This window comes from Stegostoma tigrinum, chromosome 33, assembly GCF_030684315.1.
Source record: "Stegostoma tigrinum isolate sSteTig4 chromosome 33, sSteTig4.hap1, whole genome shotgun sequence".
In the NCBI taxonomy this organism is placed as follows: Eukaryota; Metazoa; Chordata; class Chondrichthyes; order Orectolobiformes; family Stegostomatidae; genus Stegostoma; species Stegostoma tigrinum.
Window position 1 is genome coordinate 35,908,177 of NC_081386.1, and position 19,002 is coordinate 35,927,178.

The following is a 19,002-nucleotide window of genomic DNA, read 5'->3' on the forward strand; positions in this document are numbered from 1 at the left end:
ATCCTTTCCCAGGTAAGGAGACCGAAACTGTACACAGTACTCCAGGTGTGGCCTCATCAGCACCCTACACAACTGTAATATAACCGACCTGCTGTTTAAACTCTATCCCTCTGGCAGTGAGAGACAGTATTCCATTTTCCTTCTTAATTACCTGCTGCACCTGCAAACCAACTTTTTATGATTCATGCATTTAGGAGACCCAGGCCCCTCTGCTCAGCAACATGCTGTAACTTTTCACCATTCAAATAATAGCCCATTTTGCTGTTTTCCTACCAAAATAGATGACCTCACATTTACCAACATTGTGGTCCATCTGCCAGACCCTTGCCCACTCATTTAAACTATCTATACCCCTCTGCAGACTTTCGGTGTCCTCTGCACACTTTGCTCTACCACTCATTTTAATGTCATCTGTGAACTTTGACACACTATACTTGGTCCCCAATTCCAAATCATCTATGTAAATTGTAACAATTGCAATCCCAACCCTGGTCCCTGAGGCACACCACTAGCCACTGATCTCCAACCAGAAGAACACTCATTTATCCCCACTTTTTGCTTCCTATCAGTTAACCAATCCTCAATCTATGCTAATACATTGTCTGTAATGCCGTGCACCTTTGTCTTACGCAGTAGCCTTTTGTGTGACACCTTGTTGAATGCCTTCTGGAAATCCAGATATACCACGTCTACCGGTTCCCTGTTGTCCATTGCACTTGTAATGGCCTCAAATAATTCCTTTAAATTAGTTTAACATGATCTGTCTTCCATGAACTCATGTCACGTTTGCCTGATGGGACAATTTCTATCTAGAGATCTCACTATTTCTTCCTTGATGATAGATTGAAGCATTTTCCTGACTACAGTGGTTAAACTAACAGGCCTAAAGTAACCCAACCTTTGTCTACCTTGTTTTTTAAACAGTGGCGTCACATTTGCTGTTTTCCAATCTGCCTGAACTGCCCCAGAATCCACTGAATTTTTGTAAATTACCATTTGCTATTTTGCCTGTCATCTGTTTCAGTACCCTGTGGTGCATTCCATCAGGGCAAGGAGACTTGTCTACCTTCAGCTTGCCCAACACCACTACTTTAGTGATAATGATTGTTCCTAGGTCCTCACCTGCTGTAGCCTCCTTGTCATCAATTATTGGCTCAGTATTTGGGTCTTCCACTGTGAATTCTGACACAAAATTCCTGTTCCAACACCTCAGCCGTTTCATCATTTCCCATTACTAAATCCCCCTTCTCATCCTCTAAAGGACCAGTGTTTACCTGAGCCACTCTTTGTATGTCTGCAGAAATATTTGCTGTATATATTTTACATTCTGAGCTAGTTTACTCCTATAATCTATCTTACCTTTCTTTATGGCTTGCTTTTTGTGGCTTTCTGTTGACCTTTAAAGATTTCCCAATTCTCCAAGTTCCCACCAATCCTTGCCACTTTGTGTGCATTAGCCTTCAATTTGATACCGCCTTTGTTTCCTTAGTTATTCATGGGCGATTATCCCCTTTCTTACAGCCCTTCCTTTTCGCTGGTATATACTTTTGCTGAGCACTGTGAAAAATTGCTTTGAAAGTCCTCCACTGTTCCTCAATTGATCCCAGTCTACCTTAGCCAACTCCTGCCTCATCCCATTGTAGTCTACCTTGTTTAAGCACAAGACACTGGGATTGGATTTTACCTTCTCACCCTCCATCTATATTTTAAATTCAACCATTCTTTCCAAGAAGATCGCTAACTATGTGATTATCAATTATTCCTATCTCATTACTCAGGACCAGATCTAGTATAAAAACCAAAAGAACTGCGGATGCTGTAAATCAGGAACAAAAACAAAGTTTCTGGAAAAACTCAGCAGGTCTGGCAGCATCTGTGGAGGAGAAAACAAGTTAATGTTTCAGGTCCAGTGACCCTTCCTCAGAGTTCTGTGGAACGGTCACCGGACCCAAAACATTAACTCTGTTTTCTCCTTCACAGATGCTGCCAGACATGCTGAGCTTTTCTAGGTCTAGTATAGCTTGCTCCCTTGTAGGTTCCATTACATACTGTTTGAGGAAATTCTTGCAGATACATTTTATGAAGCCTTCAAGGTGTCTTGACCGACTTGGTTTGACCAATTAAAATGTAGGTTAATATCCCCCATGATAATTTTTGCTTGCATCAGTTATTTCATTGTTTATGGTCCACCCCACCTAGATGTTGTTATTCAGTGGCCCATAGACTGTGCCTCCCATTGACTTTTTCCCCTTACTATTTGTAATTTCCACCAGCCTTTGATTCAGCCTTTTTCTCCACAGAACCTACATCATCTCTCACTACTACCCTGATGTCATTCCTAAATCTCAAAGCTTAAACCACCTGCCATTCCTTTCTGTCTGTCCTTTAGTATAGTCTGATACCCCTGGATATTTAACTCCCAGTCGTGACCACCCTGCAACCATGTCTCTGTAATGGCCACTAAAATTCCCATTCACGACGATTTGTACCATCAACTCCGTTGCTTTCTTTCAAATGCTACAAGCATTCAGTTAAATTGCCCTTATATTAGTTTTTATATCATTTTTCTGAATGCACCATAAGAACCTTTGTTTGCAAACATTCTCACTGTTTCTGTCACTACCTGGTTTCCACTCATCTTGATGCTACACTGTTCAGCTGCTTCTTGCTTTTTATCTTCCTATTAAGAGTGCACATCCATTGTCACCCTCCAAGAGGCCTGACCATCCTTCAGGTATAAACCTGGAGGATGATCTAACACTTGAACCAGTTCATAGGGCAGTGACTGGAACAGGTACCTGTCCAGGAATTCAATGAAAAGGGGCAATTACACTCCTCCACAGTTTAGTTATACACAGGTTTCTAATAGAACTTTGATTCAAATAGATTCAGTATTGCTTAAAAATTAGACTCTGTACTGATTGGGATTTTACCATGAGATAAATAATCTCTCCTTTCATCCTGAAGTGTTGAGGTCATTAATTAGAATACTGGAGCGAGGAAACAGCTTCTTGATCTGAGAGTTGGGACAGACTTCAAACCAAGCCCCCATTGGACAGAAAATACATGCCAAATTCATGACTTACTTTAGGTTTCAGTTTCACACGACACCAGGTTAATGAGTCCTTTAGAGAGTACATCAGTCAAAGTCAGGTGGTCACCATGGAATTTGTAAGATTTCTATTCTATGTGAGAGTAAGGTAGCGAGGGCTGCTATAGTGGCACAGCTATGAGTTGAGGTGAGGAATGTGGAGTGAACAGCAGTGCAGGGATTGTGGAAGGTGAAGCAAGTTGAGAAGACAGTTTTGTAGGCATCAAGTGAGAGAACAGTGTTCTTACCTTAACTGCTCTGGTGCAATTAGCGAACTCCTTCCATCTCAGCACCATCTCATAGAACGTAGAACAGTACAGCACAGTACAGGCCCTTCAGCCCATGATGTTGTGCCAGACTTTTTATGCTAATCCTGAGATCTATCTCCTGGGAGCTGAAACCTGCATTGACCTCCATCTCACTGACAGCTGAGAAATTCCAGATCCCCAGTGTCAAAAATCAGAAATCGGTTTCCAGTGGATAACATAGGATCACTGGAGCAGTTCGTTTGTGAAATTTCCCTCTTGTGTAGACTGCAGCACTCAATTAGTGAGGTGTGAATTCTACTCTCACCAGTGGGTGCATAGCCGTCAGACAAAATGGACAGCACTGGGTACATAGCTGAATGTGGGTCCCAGCATTTCATGTGCTGACCAAGGATTGTGTGCTGTTACACCCTGTTCCCTTGCTCACCTTGAACCATCCCTTAACTCACTGTTGCCCATCTCTCTGTTTGCTGTCCTGTTCCCTGTCTTCAGTGCAAGTTCCGGGACTTTTTTCCAAAAGGCATTTATAGAATCAAGAATCACAGAATCCCTACAGTGTGGAAACAGGCCCTTTGGCCCATCAAATACGCACCAAACCTCAGAGCATCCCACCCAGACCCATCTCCCTATAACCCAACTAATCTACACCTCCCTGAACACTACGGACAATTTAACACGGCCAATCCACCTAACCTGTACATCTTTGGACTGTTGGAGGAAACTGGAGCACCCAGAGGAAACCCACGCAGACACGGGGCCAACCTGCAAACTCCACACGGACAGTTGCCCGAGGCTGGAATCGAACCTGGGTCGCTGGCCCTGTGAGGCAGCAGTGCTAACTATAAGGAGCACCATCAAAGATTGCTACACAAGCCAACAGCACATGGTTTAGGGGGTAACGTACAAAAATGTATTGATGATTGGTTAACTAACAGGAAGCAGGAAGTCAGGATAAACTCGTAAGTGTTGCTGGGTCAAAAATCCTGGCATTCACTCTGTAACCAATGGGTCATGAGTGAATGAAAATGAGTTGGATTTGGATTTTCAATTTTTGGATTGTCAAACTGTAGACTGCCACAAGGATTAGTGCAGGCGTCTCAACTATTTGAGGTCTATGTCAATGACTTGGATGTAGGGACTGAATGGATGATTGCTAAATCTGTCACTGACACCAAGATAAGTTGGAAAGTAACAGGAGCTAGAGTGTCAGCAAAAGATATAGACAAGTTCTGTGAGTGGACAAAAATTTAGCAGATGAAGTATAATGTGGGAAAATGTAAACTTATTCACTTGGACAGAAAGAATAGAAAAGCACAATGTTATTTAAATGGGGAGAGACTGCAGAATGCTGCAGTACAAAGGGATCTGGGTGTTCTGGTGCTCAAATCACAAAAAGTCAGTATTAAGCAACAACAAGTTATTAGGAAGGCAAATAGAATGTTATAATTTATTGCTAGAGGAAAGAAATATAAAAGTAGTAGGTAAGTTTTACTGCAGTGGTACAGAACATTGGTAAGTCCACATCTGGGTCTATGTAATAATTTGGGACTCCTTATTTGAAAAAGGATACAATTTGTGTTAGAGCCGTTCAGAGATGATTCATTTCTCTGATTCTTCGGATGAAGGGATTATCCAATGAGGAAAGATTGAACAGGTTGGGTCTGTACCCATTGAAGTTGCGAAGAATGAAAGTGATTGCATTGAAACATAATAGCCTGAGGAACTTGATTCTGAGGATAAAGAGATATTTCATGTTGTGGGCGAGATAAAACTAAGAACACGGTTGAAGAATAAGATTTTTTTTAAGATGCTGATCAGCATTTTTTTTTCTCTCAGAGGCTTGTTAGTAGAATTCTCCTTCGTGGAAAATAGTGGAAGTTGGTTAAATGAAGATATTCAGGGCAAGAAAATGGACCACCACAACCAAATCAACCATGATCTTATCAAAAGCTGGAACAGGCTTGACGGGCCAAATGGCCCACTTCTGCTCCTAAACCCTTTGTTCTTACACAATAAAATAAGGAACTACAGATACAATTCTGAAGAAGGGTCACTGGACCCAAAATGTTAACTCTACATTCTCTCCACAGATGCTGCCAGAGTTGCTGAGTTTCTCCAGCACTTTTCTGTTCCTGTGTTCTTATGTTTTCTCATTCTCAATCAAACTATTAATATTAGGATTCCTGTTGGTATATTTGTGAGGGAAACCTGGCTCCTCTCCCTGGATAGCAAGAACTTGGAAATAATGTTCCTGCTTTCGTGAGTCACTGCATCTTCGTGCTGATTTTTGCTGCTGGGTTAGGGGTTGGTGTTAAGTTGTAATTCAGAACTTTGCTCAGTACAGCTAATTTACAGCTGTCCGTTGCTCCTGAATTTTGCTGCATCAGCTGGTTGCCATATTTTGCTCTCTGCTCTCATTTTTAGATTCGATACACCATGTTTGATAACTATGGTGGGCATCCAGGCTATCTCACCCATGCAGTCGTGTCAGGTTTATTTTTCCAATATGCCGTCCTGGGGTAGGGGTGTCTATGAAAAGCCCAGCTTTTTCTGCCCATCTCTAATTGCTTTGGAACTGGCCATTTCAGGTTTTTGTTCTAGATTTATGAATTAAATTTAAATTTGCAGCTTCATTGGGGGACGGATAAGGTTGTTGGTTTCAACCTCTGGTAATAGCCCCACAACATTTGCTAGAGCCTCTGGATTATTCATCCAGTGACATTACCACAACAGCACCATCTCTCCACACAGACAACTCGTCCCAGTCACCTTCAACACTCCCCACAACCCCCGTATCAATAGCCCTTCAATTCCAGCTCCTCAATATCTAGTCCAATCCAGTCTTCAATATGGCCACAGTTTGGCCTACCCCTGGGTGTGAAACGCTAAGTTCCAGTATGGTGGGGGAATGGTTAAATAATAATCAAGTACTGTACCTCATGATCCCTCTTCTCCCTCCCTTCTGCCTATTGACCCCTGTCAGACACCTTTAGCCTTTAATTACAGGGGGGACAGGCTCCCTGAGATCCTCTGAGTACAAGTTGATTACCCAGGGCACAGCTCCTTATTGGAATCACTGCGTCTCCCTGTGATGACCACCAGCCTCTCTCTCTCTCTCTGTTTCCTCATGCGTTAATATTTAATGCTGTGCAGAATTGAAAATAATCTGACTCATTATTTGAATTATTTACTTATCTGAACGGCTTCAGATAAACAGCAGCTGGAAGCAACTAGTGATGTATTTGTGTGAGAGTGATGAGTCACATGGTGTCCAGTGGGGGTCTTGTTTGACTGTCCAACTGCAGGTCATTTTCAGAGGCCATTGCTGGGTTAATGGTGTCGAGTTGCTGTGGAGCGATGGGTAATAAGAGCACTTATGGGACCAGAACCTGCTCTGAGGTCATGCCTCAGTCACGTGGTGCATACAGTAATAGAGTAAGGTTGCAGCTAAATGCTGAGTCGGAAAAGATTTTGAGTCTGAACCTTGGAGCAAACTAACCAGAATCTCCAGGGAAAAGACTGAATCTGTAAAGTGTGCTCCGTAATCGGCTTCATTCTGCAGCATCTCAACTAACACCAACTAAATGGCTACTTCTCTCCCTCTCCTTCATTACAGAGAACAACCGATTTTCACCAGCAGAGCACATGTCTTCCAGATTGACCCAGCTACCAAGAAGAACTGGGTCCCGGCAGGAAAACAGGCTCTCGCTGTGTCCTATTTCTACGATGGGACAAGGAACAGTTACCGTATCATTAGTGTGGATGGAGCTAAGGTGAGCAGCTGGCATTGCAGAGTGGTGAGGGATTGTCGTTGGAGAGGAGGTGATGTTGTTGTTGCTATTGCTGAGGGGCTATTGGAGGGGAGCAGCTGGCCATGTGTACCTCTAACAGAAACAGTTTGAAGCCTGTGAGCTTAGAATCTACTATCCCAGTGTCAATGACACCAGGTGAGAGTAGCCCCACTAATGTTCTGAATGAAGTGAATTCCTTTTCACAGAATGTGGGCCTCAGTACCTTGGCCATTGCTTCCAGCCCATCTTTGTTGTCCTTGAAAAGGCAGTACCTTCTTGAACTGCTGCAGTCTATTTGCTGTAGCCACACTGACAGTGCTGTTCAGAAGGACCTAGTGAAGGAATATGGATAATTTTCCAAATCAGGATGGTGAATGATTCAGAGCGGTGCATGCACAGAGTGGTGTTCCCATGTTTCTGCTGCCCTTGTCCTTCCAGGTGGACGTAGCCATGGGTTTGGAGTGTGCTGCCTAAGAACCCTTGGTGAATTTCGGCAGTGCATCTTGTAGATGGTACACACTGCTGCTACTGAGCATCAGCAGTGAAGGGAGTGGCTGTTTGTGGATGTGGTGCCAATGAATGGGGATTGCTTTGTCCTGGATGCCGTTGAGCATCTTGAGTGTTGTTGGAGCTACACTCATCCAGGCAAGTGGATAATATTTCATCACACTCCTGGCTTAGTGCCTTGTAGATGGTAGATAGTTCTAGATTTATTAATTCACTTTAAACAACCATAGTAGGATCTGAAGCCATGTTCCAAGCTTCCCCAACCCATATGACCTCTGAAACTCCAAATCCATAAGCTCCAATCCCATCGAACCTACAGCCCTTCCAATGTTCTGTTTGTCACAGGGTTGGGGGAAGTGTCACTGTTAGGTCAGAATTTTCTTCCTGTTCCAAGTTGCCTTGGAGAAGATGTTGCTGAATCTATTTGAACTCTCTTTGTTACTGTTCCCCTTCCACAACCACACTTATTTCCCAGGTTTACCTTGTCCCGTTAGTTGCTGATTCTGTATCCTAGATCCTGTTCCCAGCTACTGACCTGTTCAGTGAATTCCTGTCCCCAGTGCCCGGAATATTAGGAATTGGGGTCTGGGATGGGACTCAGTACGGTGATGGGGACAGTGTGAACGTAGAAGGTTAAACCCAGGGAGTGCTGGAAGGTGCAGGTTTTTGTAGTGGTTGTGAAACTGGAGTGTCTTTGGTCCAGTTTAATAAAAGGTGGCAGTTTGTGTAAAACTCAGCAATGTGATTTGGAAGCAGCTGGCAGCTGAATGACAGTCCACTGCTGTAGCACTGTCACCACGCTGCAAGTGACTTTAGATCTAATCTGAACAGAAACTGAGCCAAAGCTGGATGCCTGAAAATAATTTGATTCTTGCTGAGTTACCGTGGTTACTTCACATTACACACTAACATCCAAACAGAGGAGTGTAATATCTTTCAGCTAAAAATGGCTTTACACTGCAGAATTTCAGTGAATTGTGTTTGATTTAAGTAGGAGGACCACAGGACATCATCTATGCAGAAATAGATGGGGACTGAGTAGCTCTGCTCACTGTAAAGCTTGCTCCCAGGATCAGGGGAATTTGTCGATTAGTGGCTGCCCCTATGGAAGCGGTGAGGAAGGTGTTGAAGGAGATGCGAAATGGTTGAGTCAGTTTATTGGGTATGTTTACCAGGCCACTAGGATAAGAAATTATCACTAAATTCTATTGTTGGCTTATCAAATGCTGGTTCTCCTCTCCCACACAAACACGCAACGGCTGGGCCAGTGATCACAGTCTGGATCCTCATACATTGGCCAGCCGATTGGTCCCATTCTCAATCAGCACAAAGCCCTCACTGAGTGCATGCAGTCTGTTGCAGGTGAAAGGTCATATTTGCTGTGCCCTCCTGAACTGATTAATAATTCATGGGCTGGTTTTTAATATTTTAGTTTCATCTGTTATCTCCATGTTTGGTTCTTTCAGTCTTGAAAAAGGAGAATGTGGGGATTTTCTTGACAGATTTAAGAATTGGTGGAATGACTATGCCTGTGTGAATGAAGCTGGGGATCAGGCAACTAGGTTCGATTCAACACTGTTCCAAATCTCTCTCAAATTATCCAATACTACAATGTGGCCACCCACCCAGTTTTCAAGGCAACATTTCTCCTCAACGAGTACCATTGAAATAAATCATTAACCACTTACCTCAATTGCTCAGAAGGTATTTGACAGTGTACCACACATTAAGCCACTCAATAAAATAACAGCCTACCTACCATGTTAGGATAATACATTAACATGGATAGAGGATTGCCTAAATAATAGATGACAGAGGAATAAGGGCAGCATTTTCAGGATAGCAGCCTGTAACTAGTGGACACTGGGATTAGTGCTGCAACCACAATTATTTACAGTATGTATTAATAACTCGGATGAGGAAAGTGATCACCAAGTTTGCAAGTTACATAAAACCAGGCGCGGAGGCACGTGGATATGCTGATACAAAGTCGACAGAGGAATATTGACAGTAAATGTACAAAAACTTGGCAGATGGAAAATAATGTGAAAAAATTTAGCTTATGCAATTTGGCAGGAAAAATAAAGGAGCTGAATGCTATTTAAATGGAGAAAGACTGTCTGTAGGTTTCTGCAGAGGGACCAAAGCTAGTATGCAAGTTCAGTGAGTAATAGGGAAGGTATGTGGAATGTTGGCCTTTAATTTCAAAGAGAATGGAGTATCAAAATGGGGAGGTCTTGCTAAAACTATATAAAGCAGTGGCCAGACCACAGCTGGAATACTTGAAACAGTTTTGGTCCCCTTATCTAAGGAAAGATCAACTGGTATTGGAAGCAGTTCAGTGAAGGTTCATGAGGCTAATACTAGGTATGGAAAGATTGTCTTGTGAGGAGAGGTTGAGTAGTTTGGGCCTGTACTTGTGCTTAGAAGAATGAGAGGGGACCTTATTCAAATACACAAGATTCTTGTGGACTTGACATGGTAGATGTTGAAAGGATGTTTACTCTTGTGGAGGAGGCTACAACCAGAGGGCATCATCCTAGAGTAAGGGGTTGCTAGATAGCATAGAGATGAGAAGGAATTTCTTCCCAGAGTGTGGTAAATCTGTAGAACTCTTTACCACAAAGGGCTGTTCTGTGGAAGGGTCACTGAACCTGATATGTTAACTCTAATTTCTCTCCACAGATGCTGCCAAACCTCCTGAGCTTTTCCAGCAATTTCTGTTTTTGTTTTAGAAAGGGAACGTCAATTTATGCAGCAGGAGAAGAGTCTGCTGGTTGGTTGGACTGTGATTTATGTGGCGATGTGACAGAAACTGTGAGCTGTCAATCTTGTTAGCTGAAGAATCTCAGGCCATGCAGGTAGACTCTGATTGGCCAGCAGTTGCCATGGGAAATACAGTAGAGATTGACAGTCCTCATAACCCTGTCCTCAATTTAAAAGGTACAGTGTATGGACAGATTCTTTTTGCCTTCCAATTTACCAACTCCAGATTACCAGGCAATACCAGTCAGTCTCAACAATCTCCTTCCCTGCCTCTCAGTTAGTAGTTTTCATTCTACCCCCATCAGGATTCAGGCCCAAGAATCCAAACAAAGAAAAGAAACATCAATTTATGCAACATCAGGAGACCGTGTGATTGGTTGGACAACAGTTCAAATGGAAATGCAACAAGACCAGCTAACTGTCAATCTTATTTAGCTGGTTAAGCTCAGACCATGCAAGTAGGGACTGATTGGTCAGAATGTTGCCATGGAGAAAGCAGTAAAGATCTATCGTCACCATACACACTCTCTCAATGAAAAAGGCTAGACAATTGTGTGAATGTATGTTACTTTCAACGTATGAAAATTAATCACAGACAAACTCAACTGATAATCTGATCTTGATGTCTACATTTGGACAGTGTATCGTGACACTCGATGTCTTCCACAGGATCTGAACTTGTTTTCACCAAATTTTCACCATGAATTTAGCAACTCACACCACTGGATTCAGTTTAGACAACATTATGTCTACCCAAATAGCTAGTGTTGCTGTGGGAACTCCACTGGGACAAGTTCTTCACTCACATCTCCACTGATTACCATGAGAGGCTCATCTTTGATGGAACGAGCTCTACCTATCTACCCTTTGTGATATTTTAATTCAGAGCTGCATCACAACTTGTTAAATTCCAGCCTGGGCTGAAATTTAACAATGAAATAGAACAATCAAATCAGCTCCACTAACTGAGAACTCTGCCAATGGCCTATCAACCAAAGGTCTACTTTCACTGGTTAATACACACATTGGGATTCTTACAGTCCCACATGTGAAAGATCAATCTTAGCGATAACTTCATGAATAAGACCCGTTTGCTCACTGTGTAAGCTTGACACTGAGATAAGGTGACTATACCAAGCAAATTATCATAAGCTCATGAAAGATCCTGTGGCTACTGTTTCTGGTCCTGAGTGGTGCCCAGTTTACCTAAATGAACCCTGAAAGAGAAAGATATTTCAAAGTTTGAACAAAACTGAAGCTAGCTGACTCCACTACTACTTTGTAGTAAACATACACTTGAGGTCTTCCACTAATTAGATGCTGCAGTCAAACCAAAACAATGTTTTGCCTCCCACACAAATGAATAATGTGGTTGATGAGTTTCAGTGCTACTGTGATACCAGGTATCTAGACCATATGTCTCAATACCTGGTAGACCAAATCAAATAACACGTCCCTTTGACTGTCCACAGCAGGCAGCATGGTGACCATACTCCGTAAACTAGTGTCTGTTAAACCTTACCAAACATTATGTCAAACATTAGATGAGATTCTGATATGGAACAGCATTTACTAAATAATCCTGCCTGTGCTCTGGAAACCAAGCTATGATTGTCAGTCAGACTTGCAGCATGGTGCATTTGTGTGTGTGAGGAGTTACAGATTCTCACACACAGGGCCCTGTTCTTTGTAGGCAAAAGAAATTGTCTAGCCTTTTTCATTGAGAGAGTGTGTATGGTGACGATAGATCTTTACTGCTTTCTCCATGGCAACATTCTGACCAATCAGTCCCTACTTGCATGGTCTGAGCTTAACCAGCTAAATAAGATTGACAGTTAGCTGGTCTTGTTGCATTTCCATTTGAACTGTTGTCCAACCAATCACACGGTCTCCTGATGTTGCATAAATTGATGTTTCTTTTCTTTGTTTGGATTCTTGGGCCTGAATCCTGATGGGGGTAGAATGAAAACTACTAACTGAGAGGCAGGGAAGGACATTGTTGAGACTGACACTGGCATTGCCTGGTAATCTGGAGTTGGTAAATTGGAACATGGTGACAGTAACCTGGTAATCTGGAAACTGGCACTGAGGTAAGAAATGCAATGTGAAGGAATGAGAGCAGAGAAACAACTTGTAATTGTTTTCTTTTGTTTTGTTCTGAAGTTTTAAAACTTAAGATTTTCTCTGTACCGCTCTGCCAGGTAATTATAAACAGCACTGTCACCCCGAACATGACCTTCACAAAAACATCACAGAAGTTTGGGCAGTGGGCAGACAGCCGAGCTAACACTGTCTTCGGGCTGGGATTCTCCTCTGAGCAGCAATTAACCAAGGTAGGAATCTGAATGGGGAGGGAGAAGCGAGAGAGGGTGAGGCGATGGGGTGGAGTAGTGTGAGGGATGGAGGGTAAAGATGGGGTGCAGGAGGAAGTGAGGAGGTAAAGATGCCTCAGTACAGAATAGATGGGATGGTGAAGGGTATCTGGTGAGTGGAAGTGAGGGCAGATTGGTGTTAGTATGAAGGAAGGTGGTGGAGGGAGGGTTAAGTGTGAGGATAGTGGCCTGAAGGTAAGGTTGGCTGAGATAGTTTTCTTGATGTCTCTGTAATTAGTGAGACATTGTAGTTTGAGAGAAATCCCATCATTCCCAGCCTCATCTCTCTGATCAAATTCCTGACTGATTTCACTGGAGAGTTCCCTTCACACACAGCAGCTTGTAACATAGCAGCAAAATAACTTTCAAAAAGCATTAGAGAGCTGGAGCTGGGGACATTGGAAGCATGAGAACTTTCCGAGTGGGAGTTTATTCCCAGGCACCTAGGGATTGCCACGAAATCTGGAACCAGGTCCTGGTCAGTGATGCCTTTACGCAGAGTATGGAACACAGAGTATGGAATAGGCACAAGAGGCTGCAAAATTGGGCAGGGATTAGGGTAAGCCCTGTTTTTCACCTCCGGATTTTCCCTGATTACTGTAGGTAATAGTGCTGTATGTGAGAGAAAGAGAGACAGCACAAGTTGTAACTGATAGGATATCTAGCTGGTTGCCATAGACTCACAGATATCTACAGCGCAGAAAAAGGCCCTCTGGTCCATCGCATTTTCACTGGTCAAAAACAGCCACTCGACTATTCTAATTCCATTTCTCAGCACTTGGCCCATTGCCTTGGCTTCACAAGTCTGCATCTAAATACTTTTTCGTTGTGATAAGAGTTTCTTATGGGCAGTCAGTTCCAAATTCCCACCACCCTCTGGGTGAGAAGGTTTCTCCTCACATCTCCTTTAAACCTTCTGCCCCTTACCTTAAATCTTTGTCCCTTGGTCATTGATCACTCAACTAAGGATTTCCCCTTGTTGCTTGCTGTTTACCCTGTCTCTGCCCTCCCTTTACACATCTCAATCATATTCCTTCTCAATCTCCTCTGTTGTGAGGAAATCAGTCCCAAGTCTGGCCAATTTCTCTTCATAAATGAAACTCTCCAGCCCAGGCAATGCCCAGGTAAATTTCTTCTGCACCCTTTCCAGTGCTTTCACATCCCTCCTGTAATGTGGATTCCAGAACTGCACCCACTACTCTAGGTGTGGCGTAAGCGGTGTTTTACACAGCTCCTGCGTAATTTGTTTGCCTCGACTATAAAGGCATGTATCCTATGTGTCACCTTAACCACTTTATCTACCTGTCCTAATATATTAAGGGACTGGCTGTCATTTACACTCTGATCCCCAGTGCTTCCCAGGAACCTACTATTCATCATGCATTCCCTTGCCTTGTTTCACCTTCCCAAATGCATCACCTCACATTTATCCGGATTGATCAGCCCATCAGACCGGCCTGTCTATATCCTCCTGTAGTCTAAGATTATCCTCCTCACTAGTTACCAGCCAAACAATATTCATATCATCTGAAAACTTACTGAACAACCCTCCTACATTCAAGTCTAAATTGTTTATATATACCACAAACAGCAAGGGCCCCAACACTGATACCTGTGGGACTCAACTGGGCACAGAATTCCAGTCACAAAAACACCCCTTGATCATCACCATCCAGTTCCTGCCACTCAGCCCTTCCTGGGTCCAATTAGCCAAACTCCCTTGGATCCCATGGGCTCTCAACCTTTGCCATCAGTCTTCCTAAACAGGTCAAAAGCTTTGCTGAAGTCCAAGTAGATTACTTCATATACATTGCCCTCATCTACATACCTGGTTTTCTCTTCAAAAAATTGAATCAAGTCAGTCAGACATGGCCGCTCCTTAAAAAAAAAGACCATGCTGAGTATTCTTGATTAATCCCTTGCCTTTCCAAGGGCAGAATTGGTTCTGATAGTTTCCCCACCATTGAGTGTAGACTCACTGGTCTATAGTTTCCTGGTTTATCCCTTACTCGCTTCTTGAAAAACGATACCACAGTGGCTGTGCTCCAGTCCTCCAGCACCTCTCCCATGGCCAGGGAAGAGTTGAAATTGTGGTTATGGAAGTGCTTTTAGTATTTGTGAAGGCCTGGGGATAAAGAATTCAGATTGCTTTAGAAAAGCAGAAAGGCTTAAGTGGTCAGTAAATGTTTTCAAGACTGAAAATCCCCAAGTTACAGATTAAATGGGTTCAATGGGATGTGTAAAAAGAATGGATGTGATGAAAAGGTTTAGTTGTGACTGGGATTGGTTCATTGGTCATACAATCACCGTGATAGAATCTGAAGCTTTTGCTGAGTTTAGTTGTCTGTGATACACTGTAGTCATTGTTTAAATATTACTCAATCCCAAACACCCTAGATTTACTATAAGATTTAATATATTGCAGTTTGCAGAGAAATTTCAGGAAGTTAAGGAGGCGGCAAAACTGGCAAGAGATCGTTCTCAGGAGAAAACAGAAACATCAAGTAATCATTCTCGTGTAAGTATTTTCTGCCCTGGTCCAAACCCTGGCATTCTCACACTTACAGCTCATGGCTGTCCTGACACCACACAGACTGCTCCCCTTTCACCAGGGTGATTGGGTAACAAGTGCTGGCCCAGCCAAGATGCTTATGTCCAAATAAGAATGAAAATTTCCCGAAAATTTGATCTGCAGGGATGTGTGGTCACTGCTCAGGCTAACAGGAAGTTAATTATTGCTAACTTGTTGTGTATCTTATACAGGCACTGACATTGTGTGGGGCTTGGGATTGGAAAGTGAGGTTGATGAAGCAGTGAGAATGGAGAGGTCGCAGAAGCAGATAGACCTGGGGGAGGGGGAGCTGTATGGGAGTTGAAAGTCGTAGTAGCAGTGATCGAGCAGTGAACACAGAGGTCCCAGAAGCAGACAGACCAGGGGAGGGAATCTGATTCAACAAAATCAAAGTGAGATGTCACAGGAGAGCAGGGCAGTAATTGGTGGGTAGTTCCCCCATGTCTCTTAGTCATAGTCATAGAGCTGTACAGCATGTCCAACTTGTCCATGTTGACCAAATATCCCAAATTAATCTAGCCCAATTTTGCCAGCATTTGGCCCATATCCCTCTAAACCCTTCCCATTCATATACCCATCCAAGTGCCTTTTAAATGTTGTAATTATACCAGCCTCCACTACCTCCAGTGGCAGCTCGTTCCGTACACATTGTCTGCATGAAAACATTGCCCCGAGGTACCTTTTAAATGTTTCCTCTCTCACCTTAAGCCTTTGCCCTCCAGTTTTAGACTCATTTTACCCTGGAGAAAAGATCATGGTTTTTCACCCTATCTATGCTCCTCATGATTTTATAAACTTCTACAAGTTTAGCCCCCAGCATTCCATGGGAACATAGCCTCAGCCTCTCCCTGTAGCTCAAACCCTCCAACGCTGGCAAAATCCTTGTAAACCTTTTCTGAATCCTTTCAAATTTCACAACATCTTTCCTATAACAGGGAGGCCAGAATTGAACACAGCATTCGAAAAGTGACCTAACCTATGTCCTAAACAGTCACAACATGACTTCCCACTCCTATACTCAATGTACTGACTGATAAAGGCAAGCATACCAAATGCTTTCTTCACTATCCTATCTACCTGTGATTCCACTTTCAAGGAATCATGAACCTATCCTCCTGTTCAGCAACACTCCCCAGGACCTACCATTGAGTGCATAAGTTCTGCCCTGATTTGCCTTTTCAAAATGCAGCACCTCACATTTATCTAAATTAAACTCCATCTGCCACTCCTTGGCCCATTGGCCCATTGTCGATCTGATCAAGATTCCGTTGTACTCTGAGGTAACCATCTTCACTGTCCATTACACCTCTAATTTTGGTGTCATCTGTAAACTTACTAACCATACCTCCGACGTTCATATCCAAATCATTTCATACAAAATGACAAAAAACAGTGGACCGATCCTCTTGGCACACTGCTGGTCACAGGCCTCCAGTTTGAAAAGCACCCCTCCTCCTCCACCCTCTGTCTTCTACCTTCAAGCCAGTTCTGTATCCAATTGGCTAGTTCTCCCTGTATCCCATGTGATCTAACCTTGCTAACCATTCTACTATGAGGGACCTTGTTGAACACCTTACTGAAGTCCATATAGATCACATCCACTGCTCTGCCCTCATCAATCCTCTTCATTACTTCTTCTAAAAACTTAATCAAGTTAGTGAGACATGATTTACCACACACAAAGCCATGTTTACTATCCGTAATCAGTCCTGGCCTTTCCAACTATATGTAAATCCTGTCTCTCAGGATTCCATCTAACAATTTGCTCACCGCGAATGTCAGGCTCACCAGTCTGTAGTCCCCTGGCTTTTCCTTTATTGCCTTTCTTAAATAGTAGCACCACATTAGGCAATCTCCAGTCTTCCAGCACCTCACCTGTGCCTGTTGATGAAACAAATATCTCAGCAAGGGGCCCAGCAATCGCTTCCCCAGCTTCCCTATCCTATCTACCCTAGAGGAATTGAGTACAGGAGCAAAGAGGTCCTTCTGCAGCTGTACAGGGCCCTGGTGAGACTGCACCTGGAGTATTGTGTGCAGTTTTGGTCTCCAAATTTGAGGGAGGATATTCTTGCTATTGAGGGAGTGCAGCGTAGGTTCACGAGGTCAGTCCCCGGAATGGCGGGACTATCATATGTTGAAAGATTGGAGCAACTGGGCTTGTATACACTTGAGTTTAGAAGGATGAGAGGGGATCTGATTGAGACGTACAAGATAATTAAAGGATTGGCCACTGTGGAGGCAGGAAGCATGTTTCCGCTGATGGGTGAATCCAGAACCAGAGGACACAGTTTAAAAATAAGGGGTAGGCCATTTAGAACAGAGTTGAGGAGAAACTTTTTCACCCAGAGAGTGGTGGATAAATGGAATGCTCTGCCCCTGAAGGCAGTGGAGGCCAAGTCTCTGGATACTTTCAAGAAAGAGATGGACAGAGCTCTTAAAGATAGTGGAATCAAGGGCTATGGGGATAAGGCAGGAACAGGATACTGATTGTGGATGATCAGCCATGATCTTAATGAATGATGGTGCTGGCTCGAAGGGCCGAATGGCCTACTCCAGCACCTATTGTCTGTTGTCTATTCCCACAGTGTTCTGTGGTATACCTGATCAGATCCCAAGGATTTACCTACCTTTAAGCATTTTAAGATGTCCAACACCACCATCTTTATAATATGAGATAACAAGGTGTAGAGCTGGATGAACACAGGAGGCCAAGTAGCATCAGAGGAACAGGAAAGCTGACGTTTCGGGTCTAGACCCTTATTCAGAAATGGGGTCGGGGAAGGGGGTTCTGAAATAAATATGGAAAGAGGGGGAGGTGGATAGAAGACGGTTAGAGGAGAAGATAGGTGGAGAGGAGACAAACAGGCCAAAGAGGCGGGGGTGGAGCCAGTAAAGGTGAGTGTAGGTGGGTTCAGGGAGGGGATAGGCCAGTCCCAGGAGGATGGACAGGTCAAGGGGGGCGGGATGAGGCTAGTAGGTAGGAGATGGGGGTGGGGCTTGAGGTGGGAGGAGGGGATAGATGGGGGGAAGAACAGGTTAGGGAGGCAGGGATGAGCTGGGCTGGTTTTGGAATGCGATCGGGGAAGGGGAGATTTTGAAGCTTGTGAAATCCACATTGATACCATTGGGTTTCAGGGTTCTCAAGTGAAATATGAGTTGCTGTTCCTGCAACCTTCGGGTGGCGTCATTGTGGCACTACAGAAGGCCCAGGATGGACATGTCGTCCAAAGAGTGGGAGGGAGAGTTGAAATGGTTCGTGACTGGGAGGTGCAGTCATTTGTCGCGAACTGAGTGTAGCAGTTCTGCAAAGCGGGGTTGTGCTCCTAAGATGCTGCTTGGCCTGCTGTGTTCGTCCACTTCAACACTTTGTTACCCCAAGCCTCCGCTTGGTTTCTCTGATGTGGGTGGAGGCCACATCGGGAACAGCGGATACAGTATAACACATTAGCAGATGTGCAGGTGAACATCTGTTTGATATGGAAAGTTTTCCTGGGGCCTGGGATGGGGGTGAGGGGTGAGGTGTAAGGGCAGGTGTCGCACTTCCTGTGGTTGCAGGGAAAAGTGCCAGGTGTGGTGGGGCTGGAGGGGAGTGTGGAGCAGACAAGGGAGTCACGGAGAAGGTGGTCCCTCTGGAAAG

General features: G+C 43.8%; 1 protein-coding gene across 5 annotated transcripts in view; it reads left to right on the forward strand.

Moving 5' to 3' along the window:
* Positions 1 to 19,002, forward strand: part of homer2 (homer scaffold protein 2) — a 54,869-nt gene that overhangs the window by 20,558 nt on the left and 15,309 nt on the right. For 3 of the 5 annotated variants that reach the window (XM_059639197.1, XM_048563150.2, XM_048563149.2), the window contains exons 2-4: positions 6,974 to 7,130; positions 12,623 to 12,754; positions 15,219 to 15,311. In XM_059639197.1, the coding sequence (XP_059495180.1) occupies positions 12,653 to 12,754; positions 15,219 to 15,311 (195 nt within the window). In that variant the 5' untranslated portion in view covers positions 6,974 to 7,130; positions 12,623 to 12,652. The remainder of the gene's footprint in view (positions 1 to 6,973; positions 7,131 to 12,622; positions 12,755 to 15,218; positions 15,312 to 19,002) is intronic. The other 2 variants (XM_048563151.2, XM_048563152.2) reach the window with 2 other exon arrangements.